The 19,333-nt window shown below is 34.0% G+C and overlaps 2 protein-coding genes across 3 annotated transcripts in view; both read right to left on the bottom strand.

Moving 5' to 3' along the window:
- Nucleotides 1-19,333, bottom strand: part of LOC145295898 (uncharacterized) — a 165,433-nt gene that overhangs the window by 81,205 nt on the left and 64,895 nt on the right. The gene's annotated exons all lie outside the window — the stretch shown is intronic.
- LOC145294882 (uncharacterized) lies at nucleotides 15,062-16,208 on the bottom strand. The gene has a single exon (XM_080141422.1). It carries the CDS (start codon nucleotides 16,097-16,099, stop codon nucleotides 15,488-15,490), a length of 612 nt encoding a protein of 203 aa, XP_079997548.1. The 5' UTR covers nucleotides 16,100-16,208; the 3' UTR covers nucleotides 15,062-15,487.

Raw genomic sequence — 19,333 nt, 5'->3', positions numbered from 1 at the left:
GAAATGAAGAAACTAGTGTTTGGTACACCAGTCCAAATGTGGTAATTATACTACATGCATGGACAAATGGTGGCTTTATAGAGATATAGGATGTTTGTAGATGTGAGAGTCTACCTTATTTTCTTTATTCAAATTCATGTTGCCTGTAGATGTTAGACCAAGGTGTTTTAACAGCATTCATTTTATCTTAACAATGGTAGTATTCAATAAAGAATGAGCAATTATTCAGAATCAGATTCGATTTATGTTTTATAAGGAAGATAACATAAAACTTGAATTAAGGGAGATAACTTCATACTTTGAAATATATCCAAGTCTTAAAGAGAAATGATTATAGCTTAGTTTTCCAGATAGGCAATTAAATTGTTTTCAAACAGCTGTTATCAAGTACGAGAGATCTTTGTGAATTTTTTTTTTGTTTTTGTTTTTGTTAACTGGATGCAGTAATATATATTCTAGAAAATTTCACTGATAAAATTCAACTAGTTGACCAAAGCAACTGAAATTCCGAAATGATATCTGATGCTTGTCTAGGAACCTCCCTCATGAAAAAACAAGAATAAAGAAAAACCTGTATGATATATTTACCCATGATGGCAAAAATATTCTGCACAAAAAATTATGTAAATTGATTAAATAGTTTTATTTTTAAACAAGAAAATCAAATTATATGGTAAAACCACAAATGATGATCTCACTATGTCATCTTGAAAACAGTCTGAAGGAACAAAGAGATAATTACAAACAATTCATACTTCTGCAAGAGTTTAGAAAGCCATTCTTAACATTGAAAAACCTCAAATTCGCTTAAAAATTATTTTCTTTATAAAAATGAAACTACTTGATCAACTGATGTGATTTTTGGTGTATGATATTTTCTTTTCGTCACAGGTATATACATCATACAGATTTTTATTTTTCATGGGGTGGAGGGTAGTTCTGAACAAACACATATTTTTCTGTGTTTTTCCACAACACCAAAATTAGATGCAGAGAATAATTTTCCAGATCTTCATTTTCTTTTGTTGCAAAAGTGATTGCTCTACTACAGAACTACACATTAAGTATTATATTAGAGTGAAGAGTAGTTTTATTCAGTCGAGAAGAGAGATTGGTTTATCCTGTCCTCCGAGGTGTCCACCCAAACGCATCAAATTTTACACCAATCCAGTGCCCTAGTTCTGATGAAGTTGGGTTTCTCAATATAAACTAATTGCAGTCTCTGTGGCCATCTGCACAAAATGCAAGAGAGCTATATGCCCAGTCTGTTAAATCCAAGGTAGCTGATCAGCGGCTTGGTTCTCACCAGTTTTGGCAAATAACAAATAGGATCCTGAACAGAAGTGTGCGTTCTATCCCAACCATTATCAATGGACCAGAGGTCATCTCGTCAGCGTCAGACAAGGCCAAACTATTTGCAAAGAACTTTGCAGCTAATTCTACCCTATGCGACGAAGGCCATCAACTCCCCATATTTCCTCCTATAACACAGAACACGCTAGGTAACATACAAATATCCGTGCATGAGGTCGCCAAGCTAATAAAAAACCTAGATTCCAGTAAAGCAACTGGCCCTGATGGCATCCCAATTATAGTGTTAAAAAAGCTTCAACCAGAACTTGCTCCCATACTTACGAAACTATTTAAGCGCTGCCTTAACGAGAAGTGCTTTCCGACCCCCTGGAAGACCTCATCAGTTTGCCCTGTATTTAAGAATTCAGGTGATAAGTCATCTCCCTCTCAGTACAGACCAATAAGTCTCCTCTGTGTTATGAGTAAGTTGCTGGAATCAATATTAAATAGAGAAATAGTCAACCACCTCAGCAGGAATAACCTTCTTAGTGACACACAATATGGTTTCCGCTCTGCAAGATCTACCGCAGATGTGCTGACGGTTATATCCCACAGGACTAGTGAATCTCTTGACAAAGGCTTCCTTTCTAGGGCAATTGCTCTTGACATATCAAAGGCCTTCGACAAGGTATGGCATAAGGGTCTACTTCACAAGATTTCCAGCTACGGTATAACTGGAAATGTTTTCTCAATCATTAAATCATTTCTCTCCGATAGGCTCATAAGAGTAGTGGTAGATGGACAAAAATCGGAGGCCTGCAATATAAATGCTGGGGTCCCTCAGGGGTCAATCCTGGGCCCAACTCTCTTCCTGATCTACATCAATGACCTCCCTAAACACATACTTAAATCATTCGTTGACATCTATGCTGATGACACGACCATCTACAGCAACACATCAAAGGCTGTAAATGACAAAGTTCTCTCTGATTCTCTCTCCTCTGATCTCGAGCACGTGGTTCAGTGGGGGAAGATGTGGCTAGTTACCTTTAATGCATCTAAAACCAAACTCCTATCCTTACATCATCAACGCTCTGATCCCCAGCTGGCATCAACTGTGATGGATGGCTCTCGTCTGGGTGAGGCCCCGTGTTTTGACAAGCTTCTGGGTTTGACCTTTACTCCTGATCTGAAATGGAACACGTACATCAAGTCTGTTGCCAAGGTCGCTGGAAAGATGGTGGGATCCTTCTACCGCTCCAGAAGATATCTCACTACTGATGCAATTCTCTATCTATATAAAAGCCAAGTACGTCCAAGGATGGAATACTGTTGCCATATCTGGGCAGGAGCTGCCAAAAACAGCCTATCATGCCTTGACAGAGTACAAAATAGACTTCGTGGCTTAGTGGGGGATGCCCTTTTCTCTACCCTGAAACCCCTCTCTCACAGAAGAGACGTTGCGAGCCTATCCTTGTTTTATCGTTATTTTCATGGCAGGTGCTCATCTGAACTCCAATCCCTGGTCCCCCCTCGCCAATCTTTCACGAAAAACACCCGTCTAGCTGAATCCACTGTGAAAAATTTCCCCCACTCTATATCTGTGCCTAAATCAAAACGCGGATTCCATGAACAAAGCTTCTTTCTTAGAACTGCACGCCTGTGGAACTCTGTTCCATCTGCCTGCTTCCCTCCGGACTACAACTTGGATGTCTTCAAGTCTAATGTTAACAAATTCCTAATGAACCGCCCCCTTAAGTAAACACTCCATCAAATCTCCACACTAACGTAATGTACTTGCAATAACCCTTATCCCTGAGTGGCTTCCGGGCCTTGATAAGTGGTGATCACTGTGTAAAAAAAAAAAAAAAAAAAAAAAATGTACCATCATTGCTTTTATCTTAACAGAAGAAAGGCAGCATTCTCTGTCCATGTTTCTGTTCCCTGGAACATCCTATGAGAAGAGTTCTTGATGATGCCTACCAGGTTTAAAGTCACCTTGGACAAGCATTCATACCATATATAAATGCATATCTTTTGTCTTTTTACATGGTTTGTTGCATTTTGCTATTGTTTTGCCAATAAAATTGATTAAAACTAATGGTATGTTTTGTCACAGGTACAACTTAAATATATATGGTACAATCATGTTAACACACCGGTTCTCGCCAGATCACCTAAATTAAGCAACAATGTGCCTGACCAGTACCAGGTGGGTGACCACTTGGGGATTCTGGGTACTGTATGTACTGCACCAGGATATAAAAATTCCCAGGTCGGTATCTGAAGACACATTTAATCAACTGGGAGAGATACACCCTTAGACTTTTCTAAAACATACATCTAGAAGAAAATCTCTTGATGTAAAAACCTGAGGTCTACTGTCTGCTCTGTCTTTTTTTTTTTACATGGTGGTCACCACTTATCAAGGCCCGGAAGCTACTCAGGGATAAGGGTTATTGCAAGTACAGTACGTTAGTGTGGAGATTTAATGAAGTGTTTACTTAAGGGGGCGGTTCATTAGGAATTTGTTTATGTTGGACTTGAAGACATCCAGGTTGTAGTCAGGTGGGAAGCAGGCAGACGGAACAGAGTTCCACAGGCGTGCAGTTCTAAGAAAGAAGCTTTGTTCATGGAATCTACGTTTTGATTTAGGCACAGATAAAGAGTGGGGAAAATTTTTGACAGTGGATTCAGCTAGACGGGTGTTTTTCGTGAAAGATTGGAGTTCAGATGAGCATCTGCCATGGAAATAACGATAAAACAAGGATAGGCTCGCAATGTCTCCATGGGAGAGAGGTTTCAGGGTAGAGAAAAGGGCATCCCCCACTAAGCCACAAAGTCTATTTTGTACTCTGTCAAGGCAGGATAGGCTGTTTTTAGCAGCTCCTGCCCAGATATGGCAGCAGTATTCCATCCTTGGACATACTTGGCTTTTCTTGTCTTATGGCAACCATAGCACCAACTGAAATTAGCAATTGTACCAAAAAGTGTGATTGGTTCTGCACAAAGCCTTCACTACTATAAACAAATCATCTGTATAGATTTTTAAACAAGTGTGTTGTGCCTGATCTCATACGTCAAAATCGGCAGGAGTATTACACAAGTGAAATATATAAAAGGCAAAAATAGAATAGAAATGCAAATGATGTATAAATCATGATAAAGCAGTTGTTGATAACGTAATATTTAAATACTTAAAGAAAGATTATTTCAAACAGCTTTGTATGCATATTGCATTGCATTAGTATGAGAACATGTTGTGAGTCAAGGTGTGAAAGTAAGGCTATAGTCAATGTAGGCAGCATGTTCATGTCTCCCGTGGTTGCATAATATAAGCAGAAATGTTTGCTAATAGAGAGATGGGCAAGTTTATCAACAGTAATAATAATTTTAGCTGTTAGCTGGTCATTGCTATTTCTCACTTATAGGTGGTTTTATATTGACATGGCTGATAATTGCACTTCCATAGCAAAATATCAGTGTTGTAGTTGCTTGTCATCGCTGGTTTAATGTTAGCAATAATTTGGATTGAAGTGTTACAGAACCTAGGATAGTATTATTTCTACAACATAGATATTTTCTTTTTAATTTTTTTTAACACCCTTGTCTACCCCAAGCCATATTGCCATTTGGATAGAAGGGACTACTATTTGAGACTGTGTCTACTGGGGACTATGTGAGATGTCTGTTCACATTACATTTAAACTTCTGCATGTTAGTACAATCACGGAAGCAGGAAGGGAATTCCAAAGTCTAGCAGTTCAAGGGAAGAAGATATTAGAGTAGAAGCATTTCCAGCATCTATGGACCTCTACAGTGAAGGAGTGTGATTTTGATGGTAGACGGGTTTGTCGGTTGTATTTAAGTTGAGGGAGTGCAAGTGCAATGAGTCTGTCAGAGTACATTCCATTAAAGTACTTGTAAAACAGATACAGAGATGCAACATGGAACAGGGATTAAGGCTTGGTTGATAGTGAGGCACCTATTATATTGGAGACTTTTTTGGACCCTGTCTAAGAGGGAGAGACTAGACGTGGTAGCAATATTCCATGCATGGGGGAATGGTGGCTTTGTAGAGATTATTGCCAAGAATTATTGCTAAGAATGTGATTTGGGAGGTCATTGATGAAGATTAGAAAAAGAGTTGGGCCCAAGATGAAACCTTGAGGGACGCCAATGTTAAGTTTCTGATTTCTGCCCATCAAAACTACTCTTATAAGCTTATCAGAGAGAAACGATTTAATAATTAAGAGGAGATTTCCAGTTTTTCCAAAGCTGGTAATCTTGTGAAGTAGACCTTTATGTCATACTTTATCAAAAGTCTTTGATATGTCAAAAGCTATTGCTCTAGAAACGAAGCCCCTGTTGAGAGGTTCACTAATCCTGGATGATATTACAGTGAGTACATCAGCAGTAGATCTTGCCAAATGGAAATCATATTGCATGTCACTAAGCAGATTATTTTTGCTGAAATTTTAATTTCTCTTTTGGGCAGGAAAATCAAGACATAAGATATTCCATCCATCCATAGCCTTCAGTCCCGAAGGGGCATAGGCCATCTACAACTTTGTAGATGCTTTTGTAGCGACTGAGTTCTTTTTTATGGGGTTAGGGTGCTGGCCCCATACCCAACCTTCCCAGAAGGTACATACAGCACCTAGCCTTCCCAAATGGTCACCCATCTGGTACTGGTCAGGCTCAACATTGCTTAACTTCGGTAATCTGGCGAGAACCAGTGTGTCAACGTGATTGTGCCGTACATAAGATATTCAGTTAATGTTATTGAAATACTTTTATCATTTATTAAATGTAATATTATGTTTTATAGTCACATTGTTATGTTCTTATTGGATTTTCACATAAATGATAAAATTATCATCGGTTTAACATCAGTTTTATATGCTGGAAGGTGTTGGACAGCTTTTCAAAATTGACTTTCAAACTAATCTATCTCTATTAATTTATTTATTGTGGACTATTACCCTCATCTTTTTTAGTTGTTTCACCAACTATTCCTCTGGCCTTTGTCAGGTGGTAACCGCGACAGGATAGGAACTCCAAATCTCTTTACTGCCTTCCATAGTTGTTGTCGTCTCACCAGGTTTTGGCCAAGTAAGCCTCTGGCCGGCTTTGGATAGGATTGAAACCACTATCTTCAGACAACTCTCACCTGGAACCATAGAGATGCAACATCTCTATCCACTGCGCCATGGGCCCCAAAAGGCGATCAAGGTTGAATTTTTTGGTCTTATAAATCCATGTTATTTATTATCTGATCGTGGAGAGGTAACAACTACAGAAGGCAGTAATTGCAGTTAGGAGATTCAAAGTTCCTATCCTGTCGCTGTTACCAGAGGCCAGAAGAATAGTTGTCCAAAACATTGTGAAACAAATAAAAAGATGACGATAATAGTCCGCAATAAATAAATTAATAAATAATACTCATCTCAATAATGAATTCCAATTGAAAAATATATAATCTATCTCTGACTAGTTTTTTTTTTATATTCCTTTTTCTCTCAAGTCCAAGCTTATTTATACATCTCATGTTTTCTTTGGTATTCCACTGTGAACTCACTCTGCTGCCTTAAGTTCTGCACCTACTAACCTAAGAACTCCCCCTACTAACCTAAGAACTCTCATACATTCTATCAACATGGCTATACCATCAAAATCTTCTGTTCTCCACACATCTCCTTATACTATCCAGCTGTAATCCTCCTTTAAGATCATTAGACCTAAGACCATCTTTAAAGCTTGTACATGTGTCGTATCATCCTCATATTATTTCTCTTCATGCAACGCATATTCTAAACCCTTCAGTGGTCAGATTTCACTTTCATTCATAATCACACTGCACACACATTCTTAATAGACTTTTTGCTTGATTAAGAGTGGTAACACTCTGTTGGTTAGTAATGACAGAAGTTTTCTGAACTTACTCCATCTACCTCTAACTCCTTCTTGTATTCTAATGGTATCACCAAAATAACAAAAACTTCCAAATGACCTCAACAGCTTCACCATCCTAATATACTTCCCTTCATCTGAGTTCTCATCTGTCTCCATTGTCATACATTCATTTCACATAAACTGGTTATTATCTCTCAACCTAACAGTAATTCCACTGCAATTCTTTTGTAAACAATACTTATCACAAAAATTTTGAATTGTGCCTGACTCCCTTTCTATAAACTGAATAAGAGAATCTTTCTCTTTCTAATGGCTTTCCATTTTCATACATTATCCACAAAGACGAAAGTATCTGACAAATTGTTCCTATCAACAATGTTGTTGGTACTTCTTTGGTATATACTTAGCCAATTCATAATGCTGATTAGCAAACAAGAGAGCAGTGATTAAAGGGAGACAACTATTCAAGATCAAAAATGAAGTGAAATAAAGCCGTGTGTTGCACCCACACTCTTTCTCAGTGTTCTTTTTTTCTATAAACGTATCTATAGATATATAATGATAATAGAAAAATAGTTGATTTGCTTGATTATTAATTGCATTGTTAATATTTATGTAGCAAAAAAAACAAAAGAAAAAAATGGAAACACTTGTCATAGGAAGGCTTTGTTTTGTTTTTATTTTGGTCTTTTATTCACCCAAAGCACATGGCCAGTGATTAGGAGCCATATATATATATATATATATATATATATATATATATATATATATATATATATATATATATATATATATATATAGAGAGAGAGAGAGAGAGAGAGAGAGAGAGAGAGAGAGAGAGAGAGAGAGGGGAGGGGCATCATAAGTGGGGAGTTGTACAGTAGATGTTTGTTTACATAACATTTAAATTTCTGCATAATTAGTATAGTCAAGAAAACAGAAAGTAGTGAGAGAATTCCAAAGGCAAATGGTCTGAAGAAAGGTGTTATTAAAGTAAAAAGTTTTTCTGGCATCTGGCAACCCCTATGATGATGAGCTATTATGTTTAAGACTCATTTTTGTATCCTGCCGAAATGAAGAAACTAGTGTTTGGTACACCAGTCCAAATGTGGTAATTATACTACATGCATGGACAAATGGTGGCTTTATAGAGATATAGGATGTTTGTAGATGTGAGAGTCTACCTTATTTTCTTTATTCAAATTCATGTTGCCTGTAGATGTTAGACCAAGGTGTTTTAACAGCATTCATTTTATCTTAACAATGGTAGTATTCAATAAAAAATGAGCAATTATTCAGAATCAGATCCCATTTATACTTTATGAGGAAGATAACATAAAACTTGAATTAAGGGAGATAACTTCATACTTTGAAATATATCCAAGTCTTGAGAAGTGATTATAGCTTAGTTTTCCAGATAGGCAATTAAATTGTTTTCAAACAGCTGTTGTCAAGTACCAGAATGAATTTGAATTTTTTTTTTCTTTGTTAACTTAACTGGATGTAGTATCATATATTCCATGCATGGTGGCTTGTAGAGATTCTTGCCAAGTTCAAGGCTGCGCTGATTTGTTGAGAGAAGACATAGAATATTTTTCTACATGGCTTCTTTTAGATTGTCATCTGCGATCTGTTTGTTCAATGTGATTGTCTGCTCTTTTATAGACATTAATATCAAATATTACAGAATAGTTTTCCTTCCTCGCTGAACAGATCAGTTGGTTACTTGCATAAACGTTTTATGTTCGTACATTTTCATTGGACTGATAAAATCTCTAATTCTGTCTTGACAATCTTTGTTGCAGTTGGAAGGAAATAAATCCTTCCTAATGATTTCGATCAACCTATTGTCCCAGTAGAAATTGCTGTTTATCCTTTAACTTGCTCAGCCATATAGTTTGATAGATAATTAAAATGTTAAAATTTGTTTAGTTATTAAATTCAAAGGGCAATGAATTGGTTTGAGAGGATTTCAGTACTTTGACGGAAAATTCCAAGTTAGCTCCATAAATGGACAAATCAATTTACAGTTTGAAAGTCTCAAAATAAAAAAATTATATATATATATATATATATATATATATACACAGTAGGTTGCAAAAGTATTTGGTACATTATTTTTTTTTTTTTTTCATATTTCTCAAAAAATATCAAGCTAATTTGAATGAAATTTACATTCAATCTTTAGTTGACAAATATTTTTCAACAAAAAATTGAATTACTCATATGCAAATGTATTTAACACACTGTCAAATTTCATTCTTAAGCAGTCATTTCATCTTGCTACAATATTTGAACCAATCAGAAGGTACTTTTGGGTCCAGCTCCTTACCGGTCAGTTGATAACAGCTCTCTGACATTCGAAGTTAACTATTTCATTACTGTTTTAAAATGGTTAATACAAAGGAAATAACTAATGATATGTGCCAGGAAATCATAGCAAGACATAAAAATAGAAAGGGGTACAGGAAAATAGCTTCAGAAATAAATTTGGTGATGAGTACAGTTGGAGCTGCCATAAAAAAGTGGAAAACAACAGATGGTAATACTAAAAGTCTTTAGCCGCGTAAATTAAATGATGTTATTGCTTGTTATATTGCTCATAACGTAAAGAAAGAACCATTTCTGACTCATTCAGAAAAATTTGCAGGAAGCACATATTGAAGTAAGCAAGGACACAATCAAGCACAATCAAGAGATCATTGAATCATGCAGGCTTGTATTTTAGATCACCGAAAAAGACTTCATTGTTGAGTCCTAGACATGTAAACGATCGTTTGAAATTTATTTATGAATATCAATGTGAACTGAATGACTTCTAGAACAAAGTTATTTGATCAGATGAAACAAAAATTGAGCTTTTCGAAAGAAACATGCACACCCGTGTATGGGGGGAAAAGGGGCACAAAATTTAAATCATCTAATACCATTCCGGCTGTAAAATTTGGAGGTAGAAGTGTGATGATTTGAGGCTGATTTTTTCTAAATAGAGTTGGAGGAATGAGAATCATAGAAGGGAAAATGAATGCAGCAAAATATACAAAGATTTTGTCAATACATCTGTTCAAGAGTGCCACAGATTTAGGATTGGGCCGTGACTTGTATCACCTGCTTGTAAGAAACTCGTAAGCAGTTATGGAAAGTATTTGGAGGCTGTAAGGAAGAACAGAGGATATACACCTAAATATTAGTAAATGTGTTAAATACTTTTGCATATGGGTAATTTGATTTTTTGTTAATAAATATTTGTCATCTTTATTTCCCTTTTATTTTTAGATAGATAATATCTGTTCCAAGATTAAGTGTAGATTTTATTCAAATTAACTTGATATTTTGGGGGAAATATGAAAAAAACAAATTACCAAACATTTTTGATACCCACTATATTAGTCATCCACATACAATACTGTTTTGCTGTTTCACAACTGATCAGTGCGGCTAGACAAACAACTGCCTCAAGCCAGGATCAAAACCTGACCGCCCAAATGACAGTCAAGGCTTCTCACCATTATGCTATACGGCTGCTGCTGTGTGGGTAATGAATTTAACGATGTTTTGTTTTGACATTATCCAAATGCCTCCATTCGGTTTGTTTACACAAAGAGCGTCACTTTATACACTAATGGCAATTTGTATATCACTTCCCAAAATGCTCAACCTAAGATGGGGAGCATTATATATATATATATATATATATATATATATATATATACACACACACACACACACAGGGTGTCCCAAAAGAAGCTGATGGTTTGAAAAAAAAAATTCATAACTTTCTAAATTTTTTATATTTTTATTTTATTTTTTTTCAGATCATCTAGAGTAACCGTGACATAGGCTGACATATATTCGGTGGGTTTCTAACAGTATTTTGTATAATTTGTTTGTTTGAACTCATTTTCCCAAACTTACCGAATTAGCGAGCATGCCGACATTTTCTTTTTAAAATATATCGATAAACATTGTGTTTAACCAAGACCGTCTTAAAAGACAAGATGGCCGGTGGGCAAAAATAATTTAATCTGCGTACGTCATCACGGATAGTCCCTTAGTTGCTTGACACCGGTAATCACCGGTAGTCACTCGTAACATCTTGAAGTCAGTGTAATATTTCTTTTTTTATTAAAATGCCTTCACGGTGCATCGTTCCAAATTGCCGAGGAAATTATCGTAAAGGACCAAAAAGTGACAGTATTTTCATTTCCGAAAGATAAAGAATTATAATGCAGTAAAAAAAAAAAAAAAGATTTTACACCATCTCCATTCAGCAAAGTAAGTTTTAACGTGCTTCCCCCCCCCCCTGTATTTAACACGATGTAACTATAATTTAATTCAATATTATCATCCTAAGTTTTTTACCATTCAAAAGAAGAAGCTTCAAATAAATTGATAATATTAAAAAAAATTTTTTTACAGCATACAAAACTAATGAAAATGCGAGACATCAACTCTTTAAAACACGTTCTTTTGAAGAGACGATTTTTTTAAGCTGTTGACACACGTTTTAAAAATCTAGCAAAAATTAATTTTCCTGAAATTTTTCAATATTTAAAAATAAATTATGCCGGCTGATAAAATTTTTAAACTTTTTTTTAAAGCTAAAAAGATAAAATTTAAAAATACTTATTTTTATATATATATATATATATATATATATATATATATATGAAACTAAACTAAAAAAAAACGCGCGTTCACTCGTGGTCTTAACATAATTGGGTTTGTATTACTGTACACAGATTCAAAAAAGTTGTCAAAAACCAATATATAACAAATAAATGTTATCAAAGGCAAGATAAGTTACTTTTCTACCAAATATTTTTCGTGTTTTTATTCAATGTAACATGTTTATTCAGCTCGAAAAACATACAGTGTTTACCGATGTATTCGAAAATTCAAGATGGCGTCTGATTCTCTCTTTAACACGGTAAGTTTGGGATAAGGTGTCATAAATAAAAAACTATACAAAATACTATTAAAAACCCGCCGAATATATGTCAACCTATGTCACGGTAACATATATTGAGCGAGTTTTTAACAGTATTTTATCCGGTTTTGTATTTATAACACCTTTACCCAAACTTACCATGTTAAGGAGAGAATCAGACGCCATCTGGAATTTTCGAATACATCGGTAAACACTGTATGCTTTTCGAGCTGAATAAACATGTTACATTGAATAAAAACACAAAAAATATATCCAGTTTGGTAGAAAAGTAACTTATCTTGCCTTTGATAACATTTATTTGTTATATATTTGTTTTTTGACAACTTTTTCGAATCTATGTGTACAGTAATACAAACCCACGTATTTTAACAAACTGAAAATATGGATATAAAAAAATGATTTTGCATGTTATTTTTGTTATGTGGTGAAATAATCTTAAATAAGAAACATGATTTTTTCTTTAGGTTAATTATTTTTTTACTGTGCAATATTTCATGAATTTATTAAAAATATTGTTTTTGATTTTCAAAAAATATTGTGGTTCATTTGCATTTAAAAATATTGTGGTTCATTTTGGTTAAAAAATATTCATTTTGATTTAAAAAAAATATTGTTCATTTTGATTTTAAAAAATAGTTTAATTTTAATATTTGTTTATTGTCTTAACTCATATCAAATGTTTTGCTTGTGTTCTGCTTCAAATATTCATAATCTTACATGCATAATTTTCATTTAATTATATTAAATAAACTTCAAGTTTACTACAAATCAAATCGTGTTCCTTCACTTTTTTAAAATGTAATTTATAAGTAATTAAAGAACGCATTCTAATCTTTAAAATCTATAATACAACAACGAAATATTCAATTGCTTATAATACTTAAACAAACAACTTGTGTTTTTTTTATTATTTTTTTATTATTAATATTAGATGAGTTTCAGTATAAATCATCGTGTTTTTTCTTTATTTCTTTATTTTAATCCAATTTTGAAGTTTTGTAACGCTGTCTGTAAAAATTACTGTTCATTATTGACAGTCTAAGAGTTCCACATATCTTGCTTGTTGGGACCTCGGCGATGACGTCATTTTTTCAGCTGGCTGGCCATCTTTATAACGAAGGCCACGGTTTAACTCTGCCCTCGTGGTAAAGTAAATAGGAACATTATGACCTGACAACATTTTAATAATAATTATTATAAAAAATGGGATATTAATAAACAAATCAATAAAATAATTTAATTAATCAAATAAACAATTTATAAGTTAAATTATTTTATTTAATTATATAAATATTAAGATTGGCAGATTTATAGGGTGCTGGTTGCTGGTCTGGTTTAATGTAGGGTTCTTATATTTCAGCCACATTTTCACATTGCAAAAGACTAGCTCTGCTAGAAAGCTGCATCCGGGGTTGCACAAAAAGGAATTAAAAATAAAAATAAAAAAAACTTAGAGAAAATACTGTTAAAACCCCACGGAATATATGTCAGCCTATGCCTATGTCACGGTAACATATATTGAGCGAGTTTCTAACAGTATGTTGTCTAGTTTTTTATTTTTAACTCTTTTTTCCCAAACTTACCGTGTCAAAGAGAGAGTCGGGCGCCATTTTTAATTTTCCAATACATCGGTAAACACTGTATGTGTTTCGAGCTAAACATGTTACATTAAATAAAAAGGTACTGGTCGCGGTAAGAGTTCCCTGCCGAACACCCTCCAAAAACAATGATGTCTCCCGTTTCTCGCGCAGCCACAAAGGACATGTTTTAGTTGCCATAGTAACAACACTTTTTATCGACATTGTTTTACTGTTTAAAGACATTACTACACATTTATTAATAATATCTCACTTTTAATCACTTTTATCGACTTTTTAAAACTTTTTTTTTTACTCTTTTTAAATGACAACGTTAATGTTTATGAATATTGAAATAAAACATTACTACACATTTATTAATATCTTTTTTTTTCTTTACTGTTTATGTGTCAATTTTATCGACTTTTTTTTTTTTACTGTTTATGTGTCAATTTTATCGACTTTTTCTTTTCTTATATTGAATATTGAAATAGAAGACATTACTACACATTTATTAATATCTTTTTTTTTTTTTTTACTGTTTTCTTTTTAAATGACGACGTTTTTACTGTTTATGAACATTAAACTTTAAGCTTAGAAATACGATTTAAAATATAGCGCGGATCATAAGTGACTAGCACCCATTTTCTTATTAATAAATGTTTAGTAATTATTTTTCTTTTAATATTCATAAACAGTAAAAACGTCGTCATTTAAAAAGAAAATGCTATTAAAAAAAGAAAATAACATTGATTAAACGTAAGTAAATTTATTATTCTATCATCATTTTGTGGTAAGTAAATTTCAAGAACCGCCGACAAGTTTTGTGGTAAGCAAATTTCAAGAACCGCCGATAAGTTTCATAAAAGAAAAAGTCGATAAAAGTGACACAAACAGTAAAACAGTAAAAAAAAAAAAAAAAAAAAGATATTATTAATAAATGTGTAGTAATGTCTTTTATTTCAATATAAGAAAAGAAAAAGTCGATAAAATTGACACATAAACAGTAAAGAAAAAAAAGATATTAATAAATGTGTAGTAATGTTTTATTTCAATATTCATAAACATTAACGTTGTCATTTAAAAAGAGTAAAAAAAAAAGTTTTAAAAAGTCGATAAAAGTGATTAAAAGTGAGATATTATTAATAAATGTGTAGTAATGTCTTTAAACAGTAAAACAATGTCGATAAAAAGTGTTGTTACTATGGCAACTAAAACATGTCCTTTGCGGCTGCGCGAGAAACGGGAGACATCATTGTTTTTGGAGGGTGTTCGGCAGGGAACTCTTACCGCGACCAGTACCAATAAAAACACTAAAAACATATCCAGTTAGGTAAAAAAAAGTAACTTATCTTACCTTTGATAACATTTATTTGCTATATATTTGTTTATTGACAACCTTTTCGAATGTATGTGTACAGTAATACAAACCCCGATTTTTTTAATGAGAACTTCATTCCATACCGGGTACGTACATCATAAAGATTATTCTTTATCTTCGTTATTTAATATCTTTGCTAAATTGCATAAGCACCTTTTTTGTTTTGTTAGCTCTTATTAAAATGCCTGTATGTAACCAACCATAAACGAAATGTAAAATTGTATTAATTTTTTAAAAAATTTTAATTTATTTATTTTTATTTTATTTTTGCCAAAGGTCAATCACTTCAGTCTTATTTTGTATTTTGTTTACATGCGGTCTGCATTTCTAATCAAAAAATTTTAAGTTCAAATAAAATCAACCACTAACTTATTTCTTCTTTTTCTTGGCTATGGCGATTTCTTCAAGTTGACCCTGGAGTTCCAATAACTGCCTATCAGGAATATATCGACTCTCCTCGTCGGATGGCGACAGGTAATCAACATCCAACATTACTCCTTCTGGTGTGTTACAAGTTAATAAAGTTATTAATGGACTTAATTTGATGCTTGGTAGATTTGATATGACAATAACTCGTTCATAAAGATCAAGGTTATAAGTCTTGTCTATGATTGTGGAATTAAGTCGATATGTATTCACGCGAATTGACTTACATGGCATCGGATAGCACTCAGTGGTGAGAGTCATGGACCTCAATACGCTGTGCGCATGTTTGGCGAATCTTTCCAGGACTGTGAAGTCATAACCCTTAAATTTAAGAGCAAGTGTGTCATATTCGGGGATTTCCGGTGGTAACCCAACGTCATTCGGTTCCAACAGAGATTCAAATGTCTTCTTCGGTGCCGTGCAATAAAATGAAGAGGGGAGATGGTGCTCCGTTAAGTTAAGACTGTCAAATTGTTTGAATACAAAATGTCGTATCGTGTTAGTTTGTCGTGTAAAAACAGAAGCGCAACGACTTAACTGCACCCTCGGAAACATGGCTGTTGTGAAAATAAATTTCAAATATTAATAAACTTGAATTCCTTCCCTTACTTCTAGTTTTCTCCACTAGGTGGCACATCAAGGGACGCAACTAAGTTCGTCCTTTCAAGTTTTCTGTCCTTTTCCGTAATGTTTTATACGAAGTGTGTGTGTGTGTGTGTGTGTGTGTGTGTGTGTGCCTGAGGGAGACAACTCTCTTTTTCGTTCAATTTTTCATTTCATAATTTAGGACGCTCAAAAACAACGATACGTTTTATTAAATTAAAACGTTAAAAAAAGAAAGTTGAGATGAATTTTTGATACTTTTGCACAATTTGACCCGGATTCTCGGGAATTCCCGTCAAGCATGGATCGGGCAAGACCAGCAATCATCGGGTTCAGCCGGGCGTTGAAACGCTGAATTGCCTTTTTTATTTGTTTATTTTTCTTTTAATGTTATGTTTTTAGTATTTTTTCGGTGATAATAAGGGGGGGGGGAGTCTGATTATTTATTCTTTTGTAATTCATTGTCTGGGCGTTCGATTAGCCAATGAAAAAGCGCTATTTAAATGGAAGCAGACGACTTTCGAATTGTAACAATTGTAAACAAAAATGCTTACTAAAAAAATGATTGTGTGTTAAGATTTGTTTCTCCTGGAGATGCACAAATGGGCAGTGGCACTGCCCATTTGTGCATCTCCAGGAGAAACAGCAGTGCAGACAATGGATACCTTGCGCACAGGATCGTTTTTTTTTGTTTTTTTTGTGCGATCCAAGTTGGAGATTCCAATAATAGTAAAGATCATTTATTTATGGGCGTTCGAAATGGCTACCCTTAAAAATATGCAGAGCACACTTATACATTTTCTCTACCCCATCTCTAGCAGTGTCAGAAACGACATTAAAAATGCGTGATAAAAAATTGAATAATTCGATCTCCTATTTTTCCAAGCTTATAACTACTTGAAAATGTAATTCAATCACTAATTTTTTTTTTTTTTCAATTAAAGGAACAAAGACCAAATTTTAATAAAATAACAGGTTTAATAGCAAATTATGCAATATTTGTTTTTTAAATCGGTTCGGGAAGTGAAGTGACGAAGTAGGGTCACCATGCATGTTCGTTTCATGTCAATCGGGCGCACGTCACGTTTGCGTATATACACTCATATTCACGTGTATACACACACACGCTAACGTACACACGTGTACGCACACATACACGCACATGTACGCACACATGGACAATGTCACTTCCCTTTCAAAGGAAATCCACACATACGCAAAAGACCACCGGAAACAAATATAAAAGCAAGAGCAATAAGCTGCTTCCTCCTTTTTCAACTTAGCTCTCGAGCTGAGCGGTCGTCGGACCATTCGCCCGCCCCCCCCCCCCCTTTCGGGGCACCCGCGCGCGCCACGTCCCTTATGTATGGGGCACGAGCTAACAGACAGTACATACACATTACACGTTTTCTATCTCCATGGCCTGGATTGACTTTTTCTCATTTTCTCTCTCTCTCTCTATACTACAATAGACTTTCCTTCTCACCAGCTAACAGCGAGAGACACACACCAAACTGGATTGACTTTCTCTCTTTCTCTATGACAATAGACTTTCCTTCTCACCAGTAAACAGCGAGAGACGAACGCGGACATGAACATGTGTTGTCCCCTTTTCTTTCATGTGTTTCTTCACAAAATAAATCCTAGTTCGTTTAATTCAAGTAAACGCGTTGTTCATTCCTTCCTTAAAGCAATTCATTTTTCCTTTCTCAATGCAACTTATTTTTCCTATTTTGTACGACTGGGGGATATGTATAATATATCCACCAGTCTGCTACAAGTTCGTCTGCTACTTTGCAGTGCATTGATTGGCTGATCGACGTCTTATGTCACATTACAATCAAACTTGAGAGCATGACATCATGTTCTGAGCAAAGCTGATCTGACACTTACAGTTACATCTGGTTTCGTTAAAAAACGACCCTGGTGTCTAACTCTGTCCCGTGGGGAGGTATAGTAAATAGGTACATCTGGTTTAAATTATGCACAATTACCATAATTTCTTAATTTCGCAATGTTAAAGACTAATGTTTAAAAAATCCTTACCATAGCATTTACTTTTTAAAAAGTAGTCGTAAAAAATGTAGGAAAATTTTTTTTAATGTTTTCATCTTATGAAAATATCATTGGTTCGTTAGTTTTAGCATCATTAATTATGAAAACAGAAACGATTCTCTTAATAGTCGCATAAAGATTACATTTTGTATTATTAATGTTACCAATTTTGTTACATAAAAAAAAATTTGTAGCAGCTTTCTTTTTGATTTAATAAAAAGTATCGTTATTGAGCATCCTAAATTATGAAATAAAAAAAAAAATGAACGCATCTCTTAATAAAAGAGAATTGTCTACCTCAGCACAATGAAATAATTGTAAACCAGCACCTATATCTATACCCATATATATATATATATATATATATATATATATATATATATAAGTTTCGTGGTTAAATTTTAAATTCTAAAAAAGCAACATATAGAGACATATATGACCATATTGGGAAATATCAAAATGTTTTATATGAAGTCGCAGGTTCTACGTTCGGCCATTTTTATTTGCCCACTTCTTTAAGACGCTTGTAACGATAGTTCTACTGAAAGGCCCATCATGAAATTTGGAATATATACTGTCATAAGATAGACAAATATTCTGTCAAAATCTAAAAGAAATTGAAAGAACGTTTTTTAAGATAATTGAGGTTAAAAGTTAAGGTCATGGTCAACTTTTTTAATTTAACCTTGAAAAAAAAAAAAAGGTCAACTTTTTTAATTTAACCTTGAAAAAAATATTCCCAGATAAAATTATAGATTTATCCAAGTACTTTAAAATGATATATGAATGAACTTTGTAGGCCCATAAACAATAGAGATATCGTCTTTTAAAGCTGGTCACTTCTCCATAAAAATTCACATTTTTGTAAAAGGTCAATGTCATATCTCAGGTACCCCTTGATCTTGAGATGTTTAACAAGTGCCATTCAATTCCTTTCATGGAGATCTATAAGTGTAGCAAATTTGAAAAAAATTTGTGTCGGATATGGTTTTACCCCTTGTCGATTTGACATGGAATGAGCCATATGTATGTATGTATATATATATATGTACATACACACATGTATATATTAGTGATGGTTCGATTCCAAAATTTTCCTCGATTCTGATACAAGTACCGAATCTGACTGAT

The sequence above is a fragment of the Euprymna scolopes genome, chromosome 1 (assembly GCF_053919585.1).
Source record: "Euprymna scolopes isolate OS-2025 chromosome 1, ASM5391958v1, whole genome shotgun sequence".
Taxonomy (NCBI): domain Eukaryota; kingdom Metazoa; phylum Mollusca; class Cephalopoda; order Sepiida; family Sepiolidae; genus Euprymna; species Euprymna scolopes.
Note: the sequence above shows the minus strand (reverse complement) of the source record. Positions and strands in the feature narration are given on the sequence as shown.

Coding starts and splice junctions, on each gene's coding strand:
- LOC145294882 (XM_080141422.1), bottom strand. CDS start 16,099: ATGTTTCCGAGGGTGCAGTTAAGTCGTTGCGCTTCTGTTTTTACACGA.